The 21913-nt window shown below is 47.0% G+C and overlaps 1 protein-coding gene across 1 annotated transcript in view; it reads right to left on the bottom strand.

The window, feature by feature from the left end:
- GLIS3 (GLIS family zinc finger 3) overlaps positions 1-21913 on the bottom strand; it is a gene marked incomplete at both ends in the record, with an annotated part of 427960 nt that overhangs the window by 165 nt on the left and 405882 nt on the right. Inside the window, one exon of the mRNA XM_080820268.1 lies at positions 977-1159. Coding sequence (XP_080676394.1) covers positions 977-1159 — 183 coding nt within the window. The remainder of the gene's footprint in view (positions 1-976; positions 1160-21913) is intronic.

The raw sequence follows: 21913 nt of genomic DNA, 5'->3' as shown, positions 1-21913 counted from the left end.
GTCCCGCCCGGCCACGCCCACTGCGTGCGCACGCAGCACGCCGCGCACGCGCCCTCGCGTCCACAGGGACCGCCGCGGGGAGGGAGGCGGCCTTGCGGGCGGAGGGCCAGAACGAGTCTTGGCACAAAATACAGGCTGAGCAGAAGTAAAGTGTTCTAGGCAGGGGCGAGGAGGGCCTCAAAAAGATGATATTGAAGTTGAGTCATAAAGATGGGATTTTCACAGATGGAGAGGTAGGGAAAGAACATTCTAAAAGGAGGAAACAGTGCAAAGACGGGGACAGAGGGGCCTGGGCAAAGCTCAGGGGCAGCACGTGTAGGCAGATGTGTAGGGCGGGCCTGTGGGGTCAGGCCTCTCTCCTGGGGGCTGTGAACGCCGCGCCCAGAATAGCCTTTAGTGCTTAGGCAGCTGGAGACTATCTAAAGTGTTCAAGGACGGGGCGCCTGGGTGGCTCAGTGGGTCAAAGCCTCTGCCTTCGGCTCGGGTCCTGATCCCAGGGTCCTGGGATCGAGCCCCTCATCGGGCTCTCTGCTCGGCAGGGAGCCTGCTTCCCCCTCTCTCTGCCTGCCTCTCTGCCTCTTGTAATCTGCCTGACTTGTGATCTCTGTCTGTGAAATAAAATAAATTAAAAAAAAAAGTGTTCAAGGAGGAAGGGGGCTTAATTTATCGTTCACTTTTGGAAGGCCATGCTCGTCGTGGTCCAAGGGGGGCAGAACGATAGCAGAGCTGTCTCGGGGAACCTGCTGGAAGGCTATGGCTGTTGCCACGGTCTGGGGGAGACACTATGGCCCCCAGAGCCTGGGCGGTGGGCGTGGCGCTGGAGAGGAACCTGAAGAGGAGAGACATTTCAGGGGTAGAGTCAAGAGGACAGGATGGGGTCCTGTGCCGGGTTGAGCCGTTTCCAGGCCGGACACGGCAAACCCACCTGTCTCACCTGCGAGTCTGGTGGAGTTTCTAGTCTCAGACAGCAACCCACCTGCAATGCCCGAGTGAGCGGAGAAGGCTCTGTGGAACACATCAAAGCCAGCCTGCCCCATGGGCGTGGGGGCCAGGCAGTCCTCGAAGGAAGGCGCCCCACCGCAGGGGCTGCTGGGCAGGACGGTTCTCTGGGAGTCGGGGTACTGAGGGGGGCAGAATGTCTGCAGCTGCCCGTAAAATCCTGCAATGCAAGCACGGCCGTGAGTTCCCACAGATCCTAAGTCCCCAGTATCGCCCGGAGGTCGCCAGACCCCCACTCAGCCTGGCTTCAGGTGACAAGATGCCTTCCCCTCTTAAGCCCACCTGTAAAATCTTTGGAGCGAGCATCTGAAATGCACTATTTGAGGAGAAGCTCTTCTATCTTCAGGGGCAGGCAAAGCTTGTTGGCTTCTGACATTTTTATCTCCTGCTCCAGGAAGGGCAGCTGAAGGGCTTCTGACCTTCCCCACAAGCTCTCAAGAGTCCTGTCGACTGCAAACCTGACCTGCAGAGAACATGCTTGCCCCATCCCTCCCGCCAGGTTTTGAGGTCTATCTTAACTTCCTTTATATTCTGTTCTGCTTTTCACATTTGGTAAAACCTGAAATATGCTCTTAACAAGGCCCACCTGGAAAAAAAAAAAAAAGGCAACGTAGATCTATGTATCCCTCTGTCCTTCTAACAGATATGTTCATACATATTTATATCCTTCTGATCGTTTTGAATAGGTACACAAAGTCCCATAGAATGGGATGTGCTCTATTATTATTGCTGATCTTTGCAGTAATTGGGACAACTGGAGGTGAAGATATCATATAATGAAGAAATATGAGGAAAGACTGCTTAATATCTGAAAATAATCATCAATGTTCTACTGATTTTGTTTCATTGATCTCTTTCAATGTTTTTTCTTATGTGATAGAGGTTTCCTGGGGGGCTTTTGTGGTCCTTTTCCATACACCCTCTATACCCCCCAAGATACTTTACCTTTTCCTCCTTCTTCCTGGTCTCATAACACATTTAAGTCAATGGATTGTTTTCCTAGAGTATAATACGCTTTTACAAATCTAATAATGAAATCTTCACTTGATACTTTATGGAAGGGAGAGCTGCAGCTCACCATGTCTGTTTGCTCAACTGCAAAGCGTGACGGTCTGTTTCACTGGCTACTGTGAAGATTAAGGGATAAGAGAGACCATATATAACATTTTAAGATTCTTCAAAGCATCAGTTATTACTGATATCACTACTCCGGTAGAAAAAAAAAACGGCGGGATTAGTAGAGAATGTGACCCATGGTTCATATTGATGGTTCATAATGATGGAGAACATAAGACTAATTCATGGACTGTGGGTCCCTAGTCCTATGTGCCTTCCTCCACTAGAACTGCACCTTCTTCTTAACGATCGGTAGGTAGGGAAGGCGTTATCTGGGTTCTTTTTAGCTCTCTTGAAGTATAACCAGGGCACACCGACATATCCAGCCTACTATGCTCATCACCTTTCTCATTTCTGGCTAGTGTTCTCAAGATGGACTATATAAACGTTCACATCACCCTTGGCCAGGAAGCCTGTTCTGTGGCTGCTGGGGACATCACCAAAACATGTGTGCAGGAACTGCTCCAAAGGAGACAGTCTGCCTCTCTAGGAGCTTATGATCCAAGACGGAGGGACCCATGAGGAATTATGCATGGGGCACTCGCGCAGAAAATGAAATAATATCCTTTCAAAGCAGACCGTAGAATACTTTATAAAGAATCTGGAGAAAAGTGCACATAAGGTTTGGGGGGAAGATTAAAAGCATGCATAGCGGTATAGACTAGAAAAATACTTGGGGGAATACCATGTCACGGCAAGAGAAGAAAGAATGGGAAATCATTGGCCCTTCTCCCTTGGATCCCCAAAGGCTTCTGTGTGATCTTGACAGACAGATGGAAAAAGGACCCAACCAGACCACCTGAAGACACAGATAACTGATCAACCAATATGGACCAACTCGAGCCTGTAGCCAACAAAGAAATAAAATCAAGACAATAATAAAATACCACATTCTACCTATCACATTAGCAAAGATTTTGAGAAATCATTCTCGGTGCTGGTGTGAGAATGACACAGTCACTTCTGTCCAGTGTTGCAGACACTGTGAGAGGCAAGCTTCTTGGAAAACCACTGGACACCTGTATCTAGAGCCTGAAAAGTGTTCATATTCATACACCTGAACCTGGGGATTTTACTTCTGAGGAGGTATTCTCAGAGTCTATTCCAAAGAACAGAAGAAATTCTGCACCGACATAGTCATGACTGTGCTAGTTGTTAGAACAGAAAACCAAAGAGCTAAATGGGCAACCGTGAGGGAATGGTTCAGCAGAGTGGTACATTTACATGATGGGAATATTAAGTAGGCACTAAAACATCTACAAGGAGTTTTTAACAGCATGGAAAGACCATTATGTAAAGTTCAGAAGAAAACAGAAACAGATGCAAAACTGAATATGGAGACTGGGTGCAGACATGGGCCAGTCCATGCCTAGCATAGATGGCGGGGTAAACTTTCTTTTTTTAGAGAAGGGGAGAAAGAGAAAAAACACAGGAGTGGTGGGAAGGGGGAGAGGGAGGGAGAGAGAGTATGGAGGGACAGAAGGAGTGGGAGAGAGAGAATCTTAAGCAGGCTCCCAGCATGGAGCTTGTGTGGGGCTTGATCTCAAGACCCTGAGATCACCACCTGAGCCGAAACCAAGAGTCGGATGCCAGACTAATTGAGCTGCCCAGGCACCCTGGCAAGGCAACCTTTCTATGGTTGTCTTTAAGGCTGCTTTTTTTGGTTTTATATTTTTCTGAGTTTTAATAGGGGTGAAGATCAAGTATGCTGGAGCCAGACTTCCTAGGTTCAATCCTAGCTTAACCACTTACCCACTGTATAACCTTAGTGAATTACTTAGCCTCTTGGTGTCTGTTTTCTAATAGGTGAAATGGGGCTAAAAGTAGTTCCTATACTTCGTGGAGTTATTATGAAGATTAAATGAGTTAATATTTACATATTTTAGAATATAATTTGATAATATACTTATATAGTTAATACTTATCTATTTTATTTTAAATAATACAAGTGTTTGTTAAATAAATAAAATTAAAGTGACATTTTGTAACAACCTGTCCTCGAAAACTAAAAAACCTCTAGTTATTAAGAGAAATAAAATTTTCAAAAGGGCAATAAGTAAGTCCTTCCATCATAACCCAGTGTGAGGATGGACATAGCAGCAGACATGAGGCACATACCCACTTCCCTGGCAAAATTCTCTGGAACATTCTTGTCCCTGTGGGGACCTGAGCTGCATGTATCTTGCCCCTATTGGTTCCTAGATCCTGCACTAATCGATGCATACCTTGGTTTCTTCACTTACCTCGTGCAGCAACAATTCTGAGTGGTTTGAAGGAACCTGGGATGGGTGGTTTCGTGGTGTGGGAGGTTCCCTGGACTGATCTTGATTTTGGGTACCTGGTGGCCAGGCACAAATACCAGGAGGAACACATGACCATGAACCACCATGGTTGGTTTATTAGAACATAATGTCTCCTCACTGAGGAGAAGAGACGACATTTGCTATTTCTAGCACTCTGCTGGCTCAGCTCAGATTCGTCACCCATCAGTTCCCCGACAGCGTTCCTCAGTGTGCCGTTACCCTTCCAAGAAGAGAAGCCACTTCTCACTGAACTCCCACAGCTCCCCCAATAGGGACGTTAGTCATTCAGGTATGTCAGGTACACGCATAGAGACCTTCTTTGGTTTTCTGTGAAAACCATTTCTCTCTCTTCTCTCCTGCTTCCAAGAGGGCAGGAGTGTTATCTGGCTTCAACCTCCATCTGAGTGTTGTGATGTGTGAGTACGGAAGGTCTGTCGTGTGGAGAAACACACCAGGTTCCACCCCTAGACTTCCCCGGCCGCCTGGATCAGTGGCAGAAGGCAGAGTGGACTGTAATTCTAGCCTGCGGGTGTGTTGGCTGACACAAACAGCTGAAACCAGAAAGGGCCCGAACGTGTGTTGGATCACTCTCACAGCCAGCTCAGGGAAAGAAAATCCTCTTTATTAAATCCCTCCCTCCCAGAAGCCAGGCACTGGAGATGCCAAGTGCACTGGTGTGAATGGCTGTGGCCAAATCAAAGGGCTTTAAGAGACCCTCTTCCCAGTGCGATTTCCATAAAACTAAGGAAATTTTTAAAAATTCCATTAGGGTCTTGCCACACACACAACTCCCCAGAAAGCTTAACCCATTTTCCGATGAATGGCTCCTGTATTCCTGCTGTTGGATTTCGTGTAGTAAATCTGGATGGAACTCTACCTCTCGACCAAAAGCAAAATGAGGCAAGATGTTAGCACATTTTGTGGGCATAACGCGTTAAGAGTGATGGCAAGGTCAGCTCATCTGTCAGTCGGTCCGTCCGTCTGTCGATGATGATCAGGGGCTGACCAAGGTGCTGTTGGGGAAACCGAGAAACAACATAATACCTTGTCCTCGAGGACTGGCAATGCAGTTGTAGCAAGAGCACACAGTTCCAACAGCGCAAGGACACACACAGACCTCCACGTGGGCGATAATTCCGTTGGCTGTCACCTTCCATTATAAAATCACCCCTCCCCCATTTTACACGTTCTTCTGCCTCCAAAAATGGCAGGGGTGGGGGAGGGAAGAATCTACAGATACACTGGGTCTTCCCAGACTGCAGGGTCATTCCTCCTCTTGTCAATTTCGGGAAGTTTTTTTTCCCTTCTAAAACCACACCTGTTTTTCTAATTATATGTATATTTAAAAAAAAAGTTTGGAATTAATTGTACCAACCAGAACATGTAGGACAGTATAAACAAAGAAGGGGAAAAACTTTTTTTATCTCCACATTCATATAGGGCCAGATCCATCTACACAGAACTGGAATGTTCTATGTATTGCTAGATCTTCTGTTTTCCCCCGTAATATTTTCTATGCACTTCACGTGTCACTGACCTTCATTCTTAAAGAAACCTTCCTGTCTTGTCCCATGGGGTCACTGATCCTCTGTGACCACGGGTACGATCAGGAGTCCACAGTCACTCCTGCTGCTGCCCACCCCCCCCAAGCTGGTGTGGGTCTCCTTCCCGAAGTAGAAGGGGGTGGGGGACATCCGAGGAGAAAGGAACTTGACTGTGGTAGCAGAAGCATGTTCTCTAGGGTGGCACCACCCCACAGAACTCTCTTCAATGAGGGAGATGCTCGCTGTCTCTGTCTGTCTTGCTGTCGGTACAGGAGCTGCGTGTGTGGCTGAGCCCTCGAGGTGCAGCTGGTGCAGTGGAGGGATGGGTTTTTTCACTTTATTTCATTTTAATTAATTAAAACTTAAGTAGCCACGTGGGGCTCATGGCTCCTGTCCTGGACAGCGGGCTCTTGGGCCGTCCGCCTTCCCAGCGTTAGCAGACCTTGTTTCAGAAATGTTTCTGGCTAAATTCCTGAAGGAAAAACACATGACCCACCACCAAGGGCTTAAATAAAAGCAGACAATGATTCTTAGACTCACGGCCTCCAAGACAGGAAATATATTAGACTCTTGATTACATTTATCTTTTCCTTAAAAATCTACCACTCCGATCTTGGTGGAGAAAACCAGAATATACCTACATCAGTAAGCAAACAACAGTCACCCAGCTTGCAACCCTCCAGAGGGCTGATGAATGACCACTGGGAGCATTTCAGTGCTCCCGAAGGAGCGAGCCATGTTCCCTTCTGGAAGCAGGAGAAGGAAAAGGAAACAAGTCGCACACTTTCTGTGGACTGTGGGCCTAGCTTGCTGGGCTCCTGGGAGGGGGACAAGCCCCGTCCTGTCTCCAGCGGCCCTACCACACGATGGTGGAGTCAAGTCCAACACCGAGGCTCGACCCAACTGTTCGCCCCCATGGATGGGGAAGAAGCTGGCACCTCTCAAGGCTGCGTCAGGGGCTGTGTGCTCCCTGGGTCTGCTGAGGTAGCAGACGGCTTTGCAAAATGGGATTCTCATTTTCCTTCAACGTGAGGCTGGGAACCACCACGGAGCTCTGAGCACCAGGGAAAGTGCTGGATGGACAGTGTGGCAGAATCAAAGACTGACCTGTGTCTGTGGTGAGCTCTGCCCGGACCACGATGACAGCTTAGAGAGGCAGGCAGCCCGAAGGGGAGCCCTTCACAGGCAACAGCGTGCTCCCCCAGAACTACCTCCCCGACCACGCGTGGCCTGAGCAGGCTTGGCAGAGTCCTTTGTGAGTCTTCTCGAAAGCCATGCCAAAGGCCATCACTTCCCAAGCCTCCTTGATCCCTTCGGATGGGAAAACTCTTCCACTTCTGTGTGACCCGGGGAGAGCCTTTCGGCAGTCAGGCCAAGCAAGGCCAAGGTCAGCCACGGCCAGGCCTCAGGAGCCAGCTGCTTCCTTGACCTTCCAGAAGGAACATGGATTACTGTTGTGTTCTTGCCCCGTTGCTGTATTTTTGTAGAGTGAGGGGCTCACAGAATCTGCTTGATCAGCAGATGAAAGTAGTTAAGGGCGCAGGTTCAAGAGGAGACCTACAGGAAGCGCGGAGCGTCCGCCTGGTGCGCAGCTCGTGCTCTCCAAATGCTCCTTTTTCCTTTTCTTCTGTGAGCACAGGCATTTCCAGTTCTATACTTTTATTCACTCAATGACTATCTACTAATCACCCAGGTGCTGGAGACACACGGTGGATAAGACACACTGAGTGCCTTCTTGGAGCTGATGTTTTATTTTTTTATTTTTTTGTTTGAAATATTTAATTTATTTGTCAGGGAGAGAGAGAGCGAGTGAGCGAGCGCGTGCACAAGCAGGGGGAGTGGCAAGCAGAGGGAGAAGCAGGCTCCCCACTGAGCAGAGAGCCTGGTGCAGGACTCGATCCCAGGACCCTGGAATCATGACCTGAGCCGAAGTCAGCAGACGCTTAACCGACTGAGCCACCCAGGCATCCCTGGAGTTGATATTTTAGTGAAAAAGAAAGAGAAACATGTACACTAGAAACCTGGGAATACAGTTTTATACCCTATATGACATGTAAAGGACACTTTCTTTCAGGGACCTATCGCGTCCGACTCTGCTGCAGCACACGTTCAAGGCAGAAGGAGGGAAAGGCAACAGACGAGAGAGCAGTTTGCATGCTGACAGCAGTTCCCTTTGTTGGCCCTGGCTCGTGGTGGTGGGTACAACGGGGGGGGGGGGGGGCATCCGCCCCGCAGCTCTGCTGAGGACCAGCCCCGACAGAGTCTTTTCCCACCAGCCGCTCTGATCCCCTGGTGCCCGGGGGGACGCGCGGATATCAGAGGCGCAGGGAGAACTGGCCGCGCCCAGCTTTTCGGTGGTACAGTTGTTTGCTAGCCAAGTGGAAGGAAGGATATATGTTTATGAGCTTTATGACTCTAATTATTTTTCCCCAGAGACTATAATTTTGTGGGTTACTTTAGGAAATGTAGAGGGTTGGGGCTTTTTTTTTTTTTTTTTTTTTGGCCTCTGTCCTATAATTGCGGCACAAGCAGGGGCATGGGTGAACCTAGGTGATGAACAGGGCAGGGGGCAACCCATTCGGAGAGACCAGGGACAGACAGAGTAGACACATGACACCGCTCCCCTAATTTCTCCTTCTCCAACACTCTTACGGCTCTTTGCACCTATTCCGTCCTACTCTCTGGGGATCCTGGAGCTGCCAGGAGTGAACACCTTCTGCAAGCCCCGGCACAAGGCCACTAGGGGAAGAGAGGAAGACACAGGTTAGCCTCTGCTAACGCCCCCGAAGGACACCAGCATGTGGTCTTTGGCACTTGACTTCAGGGCAGACACTCCAGCCTTACTCAGAGGTGGGCCCAGTGAATCACACGCTTACTATCCACATGATGCCTTCGTACGAGAGAACTTGCAGGATTCCTTCTAAGGGGGCCGCCTAATTGTCCTGCCTCGCAAGCCGGCGATTCAAACACTATTCCCATTGCAGAAACAGAGAGGTGGAAGCAGAGGTCGGCTAGGTTCCCTGCCTCTGCAGCCAGCACTGGGCCTAGGCGACACCATACAAAGGAAAGGGGAAAACTCGCACAACCGTTTTAATATTGCCAAACGTCAGATTTTCGAAATTATTCAAGGACCTAGCCTTTATCTTAAAACAAACGGACAGAAGAACTCAAACAGTCACTACGTAAGTTCCTGCTGGTTCAGAGCATTCCCCTTCGCAGTCCCCTTGCTTGGGCTTTTTGTGGAACACTCTGGTTTGTGTTATGCTAACCGCTCAGGGAATTCTGTCAGAAGGAAAGAGAGGGACTAATATTTATTTGGTCCAAGTCAGGCACCGTCCTACCCGTGTTTCATACAGAAAATCTTTATCCTTACAACAGCTTTTCAGGTAAGCAGTGTTGTCCCCAGTTTATAGACAAAGAAGCAGAGAAGTTAAGATCACTTATCCAAATCCTCAGAGCTACCCAGGGTCAGAGCTAGGACTCAAACCTTGGTCTGTTTGGTGACGGGGTTCATACAGAGTCCTAGGGCTTGAGCTCATGGACCAAATCATTTTAAACAGAGTTTTCCATTTCTGTTGAGGTCCCTTACTGCCAAGATCAGAGGGAATTTACTGTCATTGGACCAATATTTCATAATGTACTAGCACTTTCATTAGGGAGAAAAGCATTGAATTAATGAATAGAAATCAATAAAATCACCTAACTGCTAAAAAATTCTAAAAACCCTCAAAAGTAGAAACAGAGGCCTTTCAGACATTTGCTTTGGCCAGTTTTCTGATTTATCCACTATTTTATTTCTGTCCCTTGCACGAACAACTTGGATCTGGGTTTGAATCCTGGATGACCCATTAAGCAATGGTATTAATTTATCCAGTTTGGACAAATTATTCTCCTGCTTGAGCCTCATTATCTTTTAAAATAACACCTTTTTTATAGGGTTGTGGAAAGCACTATCCATGCACGTGTTTAAAAAGCATATACTGTATTCCGTGGCAGGTAGGAGGCCCTGCGTAAACAGAACAATTACTATGGCCACGAAATGAGCTCAGAAGCATTTTTAGATTCTGTATAATGTACACGCAATTCCTGAGCAATGTTTTCGTCTCATAACCCACCACCCTCAAGTACAATATGATACTGCTTTTAAAAGTGCAATCTCCACAGTTCGCTTGTCCTTGTTTGGCTCCTGGCCACGGCCAGCAACACCCTCCAGGTCTTCATCTAGCAAGAACTCTCCTCAGTCTCCTCCCTAGAGGCCGTGGAGACACGGGCTCTTCATTTTGATACAGAGTCTATAAATGGGGAAGCTGCAGGGACGGCTCACAGACTGTGTGAGGAAGACAGATTTTTCTCTGGGCTGAGAACTGAACCAGCTTGCACAGCGCTCGAGCTATTTACGACTGACATTTAAGCATCTACTGTACTGAGAAAGAGGAAAATAATGGAAATAATAACCCTTACAATTCCACGTGGACCCATTCCTCTTGAAGGAGACCGGTGATGGTCGTTCAGAAATCGACCACCGGAGCAACTGCCCAGTCCCCTCGCCCTCGGGCAGAGGGGCTGCAGCACGAGCCCACCTGGACCCAAGAAGGGTGCCATTTTCATCTGCGGCCGGGTGGTGGGCCACAGTGAGACGCGAGCGACAGTCAGTGCTCTCCTCGGCTTGTGCCCCCCGGAGCCCCTCGGCGGGCTGCAGGAGCCGCTGAGGCGTTTGTTACCATGAGCCACACTCTTGCCCTTGGCGTGGTTTCCAGGGCCGGGTTGGGGGAGAGGGAGAGGGTCTGCTAGCCCGTCTGCAAAGGGCCCCACGAGGGGCTGGGAGTGGGCAGGGCCTGCTACGGACACGGACAAAAGGGAAACGCGGCACAGCAGAGCGAGAGGGAAGGCAGGCGTAAAACACTCCTGGTTCAGAGACGTAATCCGTTTTCATTTAAATATCCTCAACCCACCCAAACCCCGACCGTGTGGTGGCCTATGGCTTCCAAATTCTCAAAGCGATAAGCTGCCAAAGTAAACTAATTGCAATGTGTCTTAGTAATTGCCACGTGTGGGTATCGGCACTTATAGTAAAATGGTTCAGTCAATCCTGACGGTGATAATGAAACACTTGGAAATGACATAAAATAAAGACACTCAAAACCAGAAGACCCAAAGAGCCTGAAATGGGTCAGAAAGCCTGGCTTTGTCGCCTACCGGCTGTGTGGCCTTGAGGAAAGCACAGCCTCTCTGAGCCTCTGAGTCCCCACATCTAAAAGGGGGATGACTATACTCATGGGGCAGCATAATCTTCACGGTGGGAAGGGAAAGCAGCAGAGGGAGTGAACGGATGGGGTTCGCAGCCCCTTCGCTCACCCCAACACCCGTCTGTGACTCAAACATCCCGTTCACATGCAAGGCCCAGAACAGAGGGTTCGGGATCTGGCCATTCTGGGTCTGACGGTCGTGCGAGGTGACATCATACTGAAGTGGCCACGGCGTGGGGTTGGTAAGAAGGAGCTGGGAATTTCTCCCGGAGCAGGCTCCGCCTACTGAGTGGGATCACATGGAACAGTAAGTGTGCAAATACTTGGCAAATGGTAAAACCCACTGCAGATTCCAGCCCCCGCTGCCTGATTACAAGCCTGGTGCTACTCGTCCTCCTACCTTCCCTGAGTCCAGAGCTGTGCCTGCCCCGATTGAGGACGGCTCTCTGCCCCACAAAGCTCACACCAACTCACTCGGGGCTATTTGGGCCTGGAGCAGAACAAGGAAAGAGGGACAAAGAATGAAGATTTAATTCTGGGTACCCTTGGCCTTCCAAGCAAGCTCTGCTGTAAGAAAGGTCTGGCAGGGAAGAGGAGCCCAGACAGAGATGAAAAGAAGGGCTGTGCCCCGCCCCCCCCCCCCCCCCCACTGGGATCTAGGAGAGCCCAAATAGTTTTCAGGTTGTCCTATATTTACAGAACTTCCTCAGGAAGTAAAGGAAGAAGGAAGCTGGAAAGTATTTACTTTCTCCACCACTGGCCAATGGCTTCCTTTGGATTCTCTCTGATTGGAGCAGCATGGCAAGGGCACACTGAGTCCTACACTTGGGGTCTAGGCCAGTGGCTCTGAGAGTGGGAGCTACAGCATCAGCTCCCTCTCAGCTCTGGGCAGACTCAGCGAATCAGAATGTCTGGGTGAACAGCCTAGAAATCCTCATGTTGAACAAGGTATTTCTTACACTAAAGACTGAGAGGTTCCAAGGACATCTTCAGAGCATTTTTAATCTTTGGAAAGTTTTCCAAATGAAAGACCAACAGGAAAACACACAATAGCTCTGATTTCATTTGAAATGGAGGAAGAGAGCGCTTCTGATGGGTCTCTCTTCTCCTCTGCTGCTCCCCAGCCTTTCTGCTGGACTCTGAGGATCGCAGGGATAAAGAAATGATGACCGTCCTCAAGTGACTTTAGATTATATTCTCAGCAGATATGGATTAAGCTGGACTCCTTCCCCACCCCAGTACCCTTCCTGCCCATTTAAGTCTTGGTCAAGGTGAAATCATGGGACCTCATTTGTGTGACTCAGAAGGCTTGGTCATACTGTGGGCCTCATAGTGATCCTGTGACCTAGACTTCTGTTGTCCAGCTGTAACCAGAGTCCCAAATATATCTGGCCCACTAACTAGGTGACTTCTGGCTTGTTTGAAGCCAAGTCTGTGATTATACAATTTTCCAGCACTCAAATCTAAGAGTGGGCAAGTTCCCGGCAGTCAGATGGAAGGGGGTGACACAGATCCTGGAATCCAGTGATATTCTTTAGGTTTTGTAAATGGAACATCCACTGTGCCATCTCAAACCCAATGACATATATTTCTCTACTGTTTTCCTGCAAGCCCAGATTTCATCTCAACTTAACATTCTAGACAGTAGATTTGGGGGAGGCCTAATTGTACACAACGGGAACTTTACCATGAGGCCAAGATTCAGGAGATACACTCAAGCCAATGGCACCAGTGTGAGATGGGGCCCCCTTTTCGCCACTTGGGGGTGCTCTGATCGGTGTATATAGTCTGCAGGGTCCTTCCTTTCCTGATTCATCTCATCCTGCTGTACACTTAAGTCCTAAATTTTAAGAATGTATTAAGCATCTAAAAATTTGCCAGGTGCTACAGAGAATAAAGAGATGGGATGATTCCCCACCTACACATGGACCGTGAGGACTATTCTCTCACTGTTGAGTTCTAAGGTCTTGCTTACCAAAAATCACTGCTTAGGTATAAGCCCAGGACAGGTGGGACTTGTGTCTGTTTCCTCTCTGGTAGGGCCTTCGCACCCCAAACAGAACCTGGCATGTAACAGGAGACACGCACTGGAGAATGAATAAATGAATGAGTGAGTAACACCCACGGCTAAGGCCTTTGGTGAAAATGCTGATGGGGAGAGGGACTGCAACTAAGCTCAAAGATTCTGATCTATGAGCCTTCTATACCATAGCCTATCGGTGTGACTTCTTGCTCTAACATGGATTTTTTTTTTTTTTTAATGCAGGAGGAAACAAGGATGATCAAGATATGATCAGCCTGGTCCAGGCGACCTGGAGAGTTTTGCTGCTCCAAGCCACCCTTTTCTGTTGGGTGCCAGAGAGGCTACTGAACCTGAATGGGAAAAAGAGAGGGCAGAGAAATTAGGTAACTTGACCCAGTCACAGAATGCCCTGAGCTCTTTTAGGAAACCATTTCAAGGTCAAGGAATTTGATCAACTACACTGAGTTCCATCTCTAAATCAGGGCAGAAATATATTTCCAACTCTCTTCACAAAGTTATGATGAGAATTCAGGTATTCATCCTATAATATCTTGCTGATCAGTTCCATTATAGTTAACAGGTACTATAGTTAACAGGTTACTTAACAGTTAACAGGTTGTTAACTATAGTTAGCAGGTATACCTAGGAGTAATTTATAAAACCGACATTGCAATATAAATGTAGGTACTCTCATTGACCTCACCGGTATTGATAAAAACACTGCACCAGCCCAGATCGACAGGTACAAAAGACCCCGGGTAAGTACACGGCTAATTCAGATCTCTGGAATCGTTTTGCCATGATGATGAGAAAATTTAAGAACTTGAAGAAGAGGTTATGCTTTGGGATGTGTGATATGAGATTGGGTTTGGTGGAGGAATATAGTGGGGGAAGGGCTGGTTGTTACACTTAAATGATCTAGAAAAATGCCTGAGCGTTTTTACTTTGTGGCTGCATCTTATAAGGTCTAGTTCTTAAAGACCTTGCAAGAGAACGAAATGGAGAGTTTAGTCAGAACAATCTGGCTGGCGAGGGACATTTTCTATAATCAGAATCAGAAAGGGCACTCACATTGTAAGTTAACCAACTAGAAATTCTAAGGAACCGGGTTTGTTCTGCAACATGGTCTGAGCCCAGATGATCGGAATGAATGCAGATCAAGGCAGTTCTGTTGTTTCGTTGTTGTTGTTTTGTTTTGCTAACACAGTGGCCTCATTACCAGTCACCCATATGTTCCTGATGTTGGGTCCCCCCCCCCTTTATTTTAAGGAAACGCCACCCATAGCTATTCACATTTTTTCTTCTAAGCCATCAGCTGCTAATCACAACTACAAGGACAATTCCAACTAAAAATACAAGAATCACAAGACACAGATTGCCATTAATATGTTCAGCCCTGAAGAGTCCAACTAAGCAGCCTGTAAGATAGACTTACAAGAAAATATTTAACTTGATTTGAAGAGCTCCATTCATTAGAGGCTAAACTTCATGAGTTTCAGATAGAAGACTGAACATTTGCGTCTGGAAAAAAAAAATGTCATTAATTCCCCCCAAAGAATGAAAAAGCACTAAATCTGTAATAATGTTCATCAACCACTTTTCTATAAATGTTTTTAAGTTAGCTGACAGCGAAGTCACAATAGTCAATGAAACAGAAATTTTCTGGGTATTTCCCTTCTTTTCGATACATTTTTGGGTTCCAATTAGGAAAACAAAGTGTCACGCTGCAAGCAACACAGCCTGGCAAGGGGAATGAGCTAGCAAACTGCTCAGTAAGTATGAGACCCACCCGAGCAGCGGCTGCAGCACTGCATCCGTGTTAATATCAAACTACCTTTAGAGCTCGATACGAATATGGAAAGATGCTGAATGGCATTACTTGCCAAAGGGAGATGTGAAACAACCTTGCTGCACACACTGGCTGGAACGAAAATGATTGACCGTGCCTAGAGCGGGGTCATGGGCACTCGGCTCTGTTGCCGAGTCTACATTGGCACGGTCTTCCTAAGGGATCGATGGCAGGACCTACCCAACTTTAAAATGTGCATATCCAATAATCCGGCAATTTTTCTTCCAGAAATAATTCCTGAAGAAAGTACATGAAGAGATACAGATGTGTGTGAGGGTGTTCCTGTAAGCACTCATATGTGCATAAAGAGATTTAATATAGCATTATTAAAAAGATCAAAGAAGTATCTATGAGCAGGGGGATGCTTTTAAAAAATGACATATTTCTGGAGGTACTATACATTTTTTTTTAAAAGAGGCTGATCTACAGACTTTTACCTAGAAGCAGAAGCATATATAAATTAAAAAAAAAGAAAGGTAAGTCATAAAATAAAATGCAGAATGTGAGCCCATTTTTACAACAGGGCATGTGTGTATATATGTATATTCATGTAAGTATATGTAAGCACACACACACACACACACACACACACACACACATTTCATTTCTATAAACATCTAAAAAGTCACTAATAGTCTTGGGCACCTGGGTGGCTCAGGTGGTTGAGCATCTGCCTTTAGCTCAGGTCAAAATCCCAGGTCCCTCGGATTGAGCCCCGCATCGGGCTCTTTGCTTGTAGGGGAGCCTGCTTCTCCCTCTCCTGCTCCCTTTGTGTTCTGTCTCTCTCTCTCTCAAATAAATAAATAAAATCTTTTTTTAAAGTTATTAATAGTCTTAATAGTCATTACCTTTCATCAGTGCTGAAAACAACTTAAACTCTACATCAGTCTAAGTACACTAAGCATTAAAAAAAAAAAAGAACAGGTAAATTTTTCCTTTTCTAATTTAAAAAAATCAGTGAGAATTTTCAAACAGTGTTGTAAAGACTGTGCCACGAGTCCAATAGCCCAGATTTGATAGTAATCTGGCTTCCAACAGTTACTCTCACACGCGTGCGTCTGAGAGGCAAACATGGCGCACGTGAAGCTATCACACACACACACACACACACACACACACACACACACTGCAGTGGGGCAATCTCATTGGGGACAATGAGAGAGAGAGAGCGCCCCCTTCCCTAGAAAGGCATATCCAGTGGTTGAGAGCACAGACTCTTGTCAGATGGTCCTGCGTGTGCTTTCCAACTCCACCACCATTTGGAGCGTAAGAAATCTAGGGTAAGTTACTGAGCGTTTCAGTGATTCAGCTTCCTCATTCGTACCGTGGGAGTAAACGATGCCTTCTTGATAGCGTTATCATGTGATCAGTGAGAAAGGGCACCGGACGCATTCACCACCCTGCCTGACGCAGAAGACATGAGATCTAGTGGTCGGTGGGAAACCACAGTCTCATGGACCACAGTCCCTATACCACCTGCAGAATTTTAGCCCCGCAAAGGGACCTCATCTTTAAGAGTTCCACACTTCCACATCTCACAAACAGAATTCCCAAGCAACTAAACACTTCTACGGTCCTGGGTCTATAGGCATCATCACGAAGGAGAATGAGTGTGGGACTGGGGTCAGACTGTTCCTCAAACCAACTCAGACGTTTGCTAGGTGTGTGACCTGGGGCAGGGTGCTTCATCTCGCAGCCCTGCCTGGAGGCCGGGTATGCTGGCATTTTTACTAATATTATTTTGAGGATCTAACAACACCAGTGGGTGTATCCAGAGCACCCAGGATCTGGAACACGGAAGAAAAAATAACATCATCAACAACCAGCTCTAATTTACTGAGCATCTACTAGAGGCTATGCATTTTCTCTCGTTCTTATATCAACTCTGAAAGATAGGTGTTACTATCTCCCGAGTAAGAGCCAGGAAACTGTGATTCAGGGCGCCGCATGACTTGTCGATAGGATTCCAATTCAGATCTGCCTCACTCTAAATTCTTTTTATCTACTTTTTTCTTCTTTCTTTTTTTTTGGGGGGGGCACTGGGGGAGAGAGAAAGAATCTGAAACAGGCCCGTGCCCAGCACGGAGCTGGATATGGAGCTCGATCTCACAACCCTGGGATCACAACCCAAATCAAGAGTTAGACGTGTCACTGAGAGCTACTCAGGCACCCCTGCTTTTTCTTTCTTTCTTCTTCTTCTTCTTCTTTTTTTTTCCCCTATAGTTCATTATTTCTCTCCCTGTATCATTTGGGCAAATCACAATTTCCTCTTCTGGTAATCTCTTCTGAGATAATATGACCAATTTAGGGGTATGTAAGCTAGTGGCTGTGAAGCTTTGACAACAAAACAATGCTTTGAAAACGTTCAGAAACAAGGAACTTTTATCTACAGGAACGCCTCAAACACCTCTTCCCCTCACTGCCACCGCTACGTGTTTCACTGTTGGACACTTGGCCCCAGGTGTGCAAAGACTCAAGGGAAGGAATACTTGCTGGAATTTCCCTTACTGTGTAAAGGGGTCATTTATCATCCTCCTTCCTCTACGGAGAGGTCCCAGGCAAATGGAGCAAGTGCCCAGAGAACAGAGGGACCCGGGAAACTTGACTCCTAATCACAGTTTTGCCAAGGGCTGGCTCTACCGATCAGCCTAAGAGGCCATAAGCAAAAATCTCTCTTTCCTCCTCCCCAACCCCCCATCCTTTTATTCATTCATGTTTATTCAATAAACTTTCGTTAAGCAGTTACTACAGGAAAAACACTGTAGGAGCATACAGTTCCTATTCCGAAGAACTTACAGTTTAGCTATGGTTAGTTGATCCAGTCATCTTAATATCCTTAAGGTTATATGGGTTTTAGTGTGTGTGTGTGTGTGTGCGTGTGTGTGAGTAGATACTTAATTACATGTGTAGATTATTCACACTTCAGTCGTTTCCATAACCAATTGTTCAAACAGCTCTTCTGATGACAATGACCATCTCGCACCCCTCCCACAGACCCCAGCACACTGTGACGCCAACTACACCCCCTATACACACCTAAATTTAACTTTTGTTTAATAGAATTAGCACACTGTCAGAATTCATCAAGTACTAGTTATGTAAAACTGCTCTTGGGGTAATTTTGTAGTAATTAAGTATATAAGAGTAATTAGGAATTTCTCTGCATCTAATCATCAATCCCTAGTACTATATACGCATTAATAACATCATGGCTGATAACGAAAATTGGTCCTGATTAGGACAGCTGCTGCTAACACGGGGAAGACACGAAATGTGCTCGCTGGCTCATTCTCCTTGTGAGAATGTCACAACTTTCTCAGTGAAGACTATTATGCTCTGATTTACAACCAACCTTATTTGTCTCCCTGAGATTTCAAGGGGAAATTGTGACACACGCTTAAATTCTAAGCAATACAATTTCTAGACTTAACTACTTTATTATTTCACAACTTCACCTCTGCCGAAGTGACGACATTTCCTGTGGGACGGGTTTGTTTATTGTCTCTACAATTTGCCTTTAAAAAACAAAAAACCTTTAAACATTTAGCATAAACCCCCAGAAATGACATCAGTCATGTCTGTAACCCATAAGACACTTCTGGAAAGCACCCTTGCGCAATCCCTGTAAGTAAACAGAGGAACTCAGGAAGAAGCCGAGCTTGTAAGGGCCACCTCGTGCCATTTAAATATCAATGCTCCGAGATTCCTTCAGCTTGAAAGATGATTTGGCTGTTTGGTAGGACAAGGCCTTTCCAAAGCGTATTGCTCTTGGGGGCCTGCTGGCGGCTGAAACCTTTTGTTTCCTGGTGCGGTCAGTTTGCACTGGGCTGTCAAACTTCCTATGCCATCCCGAGGTGGGAAAATGCCACCCCTGTCTGTGAGCTGACTTGCCAGCCTCTACAGGGACGCGGGCAGGACAACTCTAAATCCTAAGACCCACAGGAGCCAGGACCCACTGGGAAGGCCCCCACTCCCCACGGCTGCTGTCTCGCTAGCAGATGGCCCAGGCTGGGGGGCAGCTCCCCGGGGTTCTCCTCAGGAAATCTGATGACTGGCTCACGCATGATGGAAATCTGTGTTGGCTACTGACATCTCCAGAGGGGAGAAATAAGAGCAAGCCGTGAAAGCACAGAAATCTGAGACTGGGGGGAGAGGGGCGTCAAGGGGCAGAACCCGCAGAAAGCCTCTACCACTGATTTCCAAGGGGTGATCAGGGTGAGGGAATCTGAGATAGCTCCCTTCTGCAGATCAGGAAACCAGCTCGGGGAATGTTTGGCCGGCCCCGCGGAGTGCCTAGCCAATAAACATTACGAACAGAACCGCAGCTTAGTTAAGCCTGGCAATGCACTGAAATATCCTTCTCCCTTGCAGGTGAAGGCAGCCACATGCCCACGTTCAGGGTTCGCTTGTACTTCCTTCTTCTCCCTCCCCACGTCTGACACCCGGACGAGATCCAGAGAATGCCAGCACCTATATTGTCAACGGGAGGATGGAAGCCACCCGTCACAGATGGCAAAGCAAAATGCCAGCAGGGGCCGGCCCATCGTGGGCTCCGCGGCTGCTCCCCCACCCAGCACCGTCCACCACTGGGTGTCTTGTCTCGGGAGAAGAGAGAGCCTGTATGCCAGGAGGGCTGCCCTAACACGAGAAACAAATCTGGAAAAGTCTTGTGCTCTGGACAACATGGATTGCAAATGACAGGCTCTTTGGGAAAACTTGGGATCTGGACAGACCACTCAAAATCTGAGAAACCTTCTAGCTCTAGCAGTAACAACATAATCAAGAGGGAATCTGGGCAGCCGGTTCTATGTGGCTAGAGGCTCCTTGGTGGTTTGGAAACGCACACAGGTGTTGGCTGGAAATGTTGGCTTGAGGGAACTGAGGCAACAGGTACTAGGACCAGCTCTTGGGAAAGATCGTAATCTGCCTGAAGCCAAGGGCGACCCAAGGCCAAGTGTGCACCTCTCTGGGGAAGGAGCCCTTAGGGTCCTGCTCATTCCCAATTGTATTAAAGAGGACCGAAGGTGCTCCTGCCTGTGTAGCAGCTAGGTTGAAGATTCTTTTCACTTCCTTCTCTTGCTATCCCAGCTCCTCTCGCCTAGAAAAGATTGTGGGTGAATGAACACAATTCCCCATTCTTCTGACATCATTCCTCTACTTAACCAGTGGCATCTGAGTGAACTAGACTGTTGGTTCAGTCACTGTTGTTTGGCATGGGTGTGGCACAGGTGTGGTCCAAAATAATCCCAGCAGCTGGGATGTAACGTTCCCACCTCTCCAATTCCATTCCTGGCAACAATGCCCTAGCCTACTTTCCGAAAATACCGGGCTGGCTTCACGGTTCAGTGGGATTCTACTTGGCATGGTCCCAACTCCCTCTACGAGCTGGTCTTGCTGGTTCCCAGCCTCCTCTATTTATCTTCAAGATCCTATTCAAGAGTCACCTCTAGAAATGCCTCTATGACACCTTCCTCTGAATAAACCAGGTACCTCTTGATAGAATTATTATTATCATCATTATTATTATTGCACATATCCCTGCGCTGATTAAATGACATTCATATTTCCTGACACCTTGTGGGAGACCAATAAACACTTGCTGAATTGAACTTGGCCTCTCCTTGATGGGTCCAGAAGGAGGAAGGTTGTGAAAATGCTGTTTTAGGAATTCCCATGGCATTCTAACAGCCTGGAATGAATAGGGCATTTAGAAAGAAATTTTCCATTAGTACCATAACAAAATGTACAAATATCAACTCTCAGGCAACTAATCCAGGCAAAATTCTGAAGCTTGCCCGGGCAAGAGAATGGTCCTAAAGAGAAAGAAAAGACTGAAGAACAGGCTTACATGATTGGAAAACGCGGTTCCTATGTTTACATCTAAAATAAAAGACTAAAATGTACTTAGAAGTTGCCTTGGAGATGCCATCCAAACAGAGACCCATAAATGCTATCAACATTCAAACACGGAGAGAGATGACACCTCACCCACCTCACTAATGAAGGCAGCACCAATGGATGAAGTCAATGCACAATCAACAAAACTGAGCTCTGGTCCTGGGTCACTCGCTAGGTGAGTGAACTCAAAAAAGCAGCACTAATAATCTTTTCAAAGTGTGCCTTTTCCAAAACACTCATTAATGTTGTAACAATGTATGGCGACAGATGGTGACTATAGTTAGCGCGGGGAGCACTGACGAAGGGTACAGAATTGTCAGATCACTATGGCATACACCTGAAACTAACACTGTCAAGCATACTTTGATAGCAGATAAACACACACACACACACAGACACAGCACACAAAGTCTAAGAGCTGTATCCATCAATACGGCAGGAGCAAAGCTCGGCAGGATGTCCGTCATTTTCTTCCTCATCTGGAAGACCAAGCCCTTTGAATTCGAACTTTCATGGCTCCGTGTAAGGCAACAGCATCTACATACCGGTATATTTCCCCACGGAAAGATGGAAATACACATTGACTTTGGTGTGCCTTTGACTCAGAAACACGTAGATAAAGAACATGGCTTGGAAACATGGACCTCTTGTTAAAGATGCCTGTGCCCTTTGGCAAGAAGCCAGCAATGCCTAGATATTTTGTATTCTTCTGTGTCTCAGCTCCCATCTCTAAAAATATACTGATGACATTTTTCTCTGACCTCTACCTACCGCAGGGAATACAGAAAGGATGGGGGTGATGGCGCTCATTAAAACCGTGAACTTCTTGGAAGACAGAACACTCCTTCATTGTGGCTATAGTGTTAGCAACCCCAACACAGTTCACAGAGCTTTAAAAATCTAGTTTTATTAGGGGATGAGGTTCTCCGTGACCA

The sequence above is a fragment of the Martes martes genome, assembly GCF_963455335.1.
Source record: "Martes martes genome assembly, chromosome: 12".
In the NCBI taxonomy this organism is placed as follows: Eukaryota; Metazoa; Chordata; class Mammalia; order Carnivora; family Mustelidae; genus Martes; species Martes martes.
The sequence above is the reverse complement of the archived record's forward strand: the minus strand, read 5'-3'. Positions and strand labels throughout refer to the sequence as shown.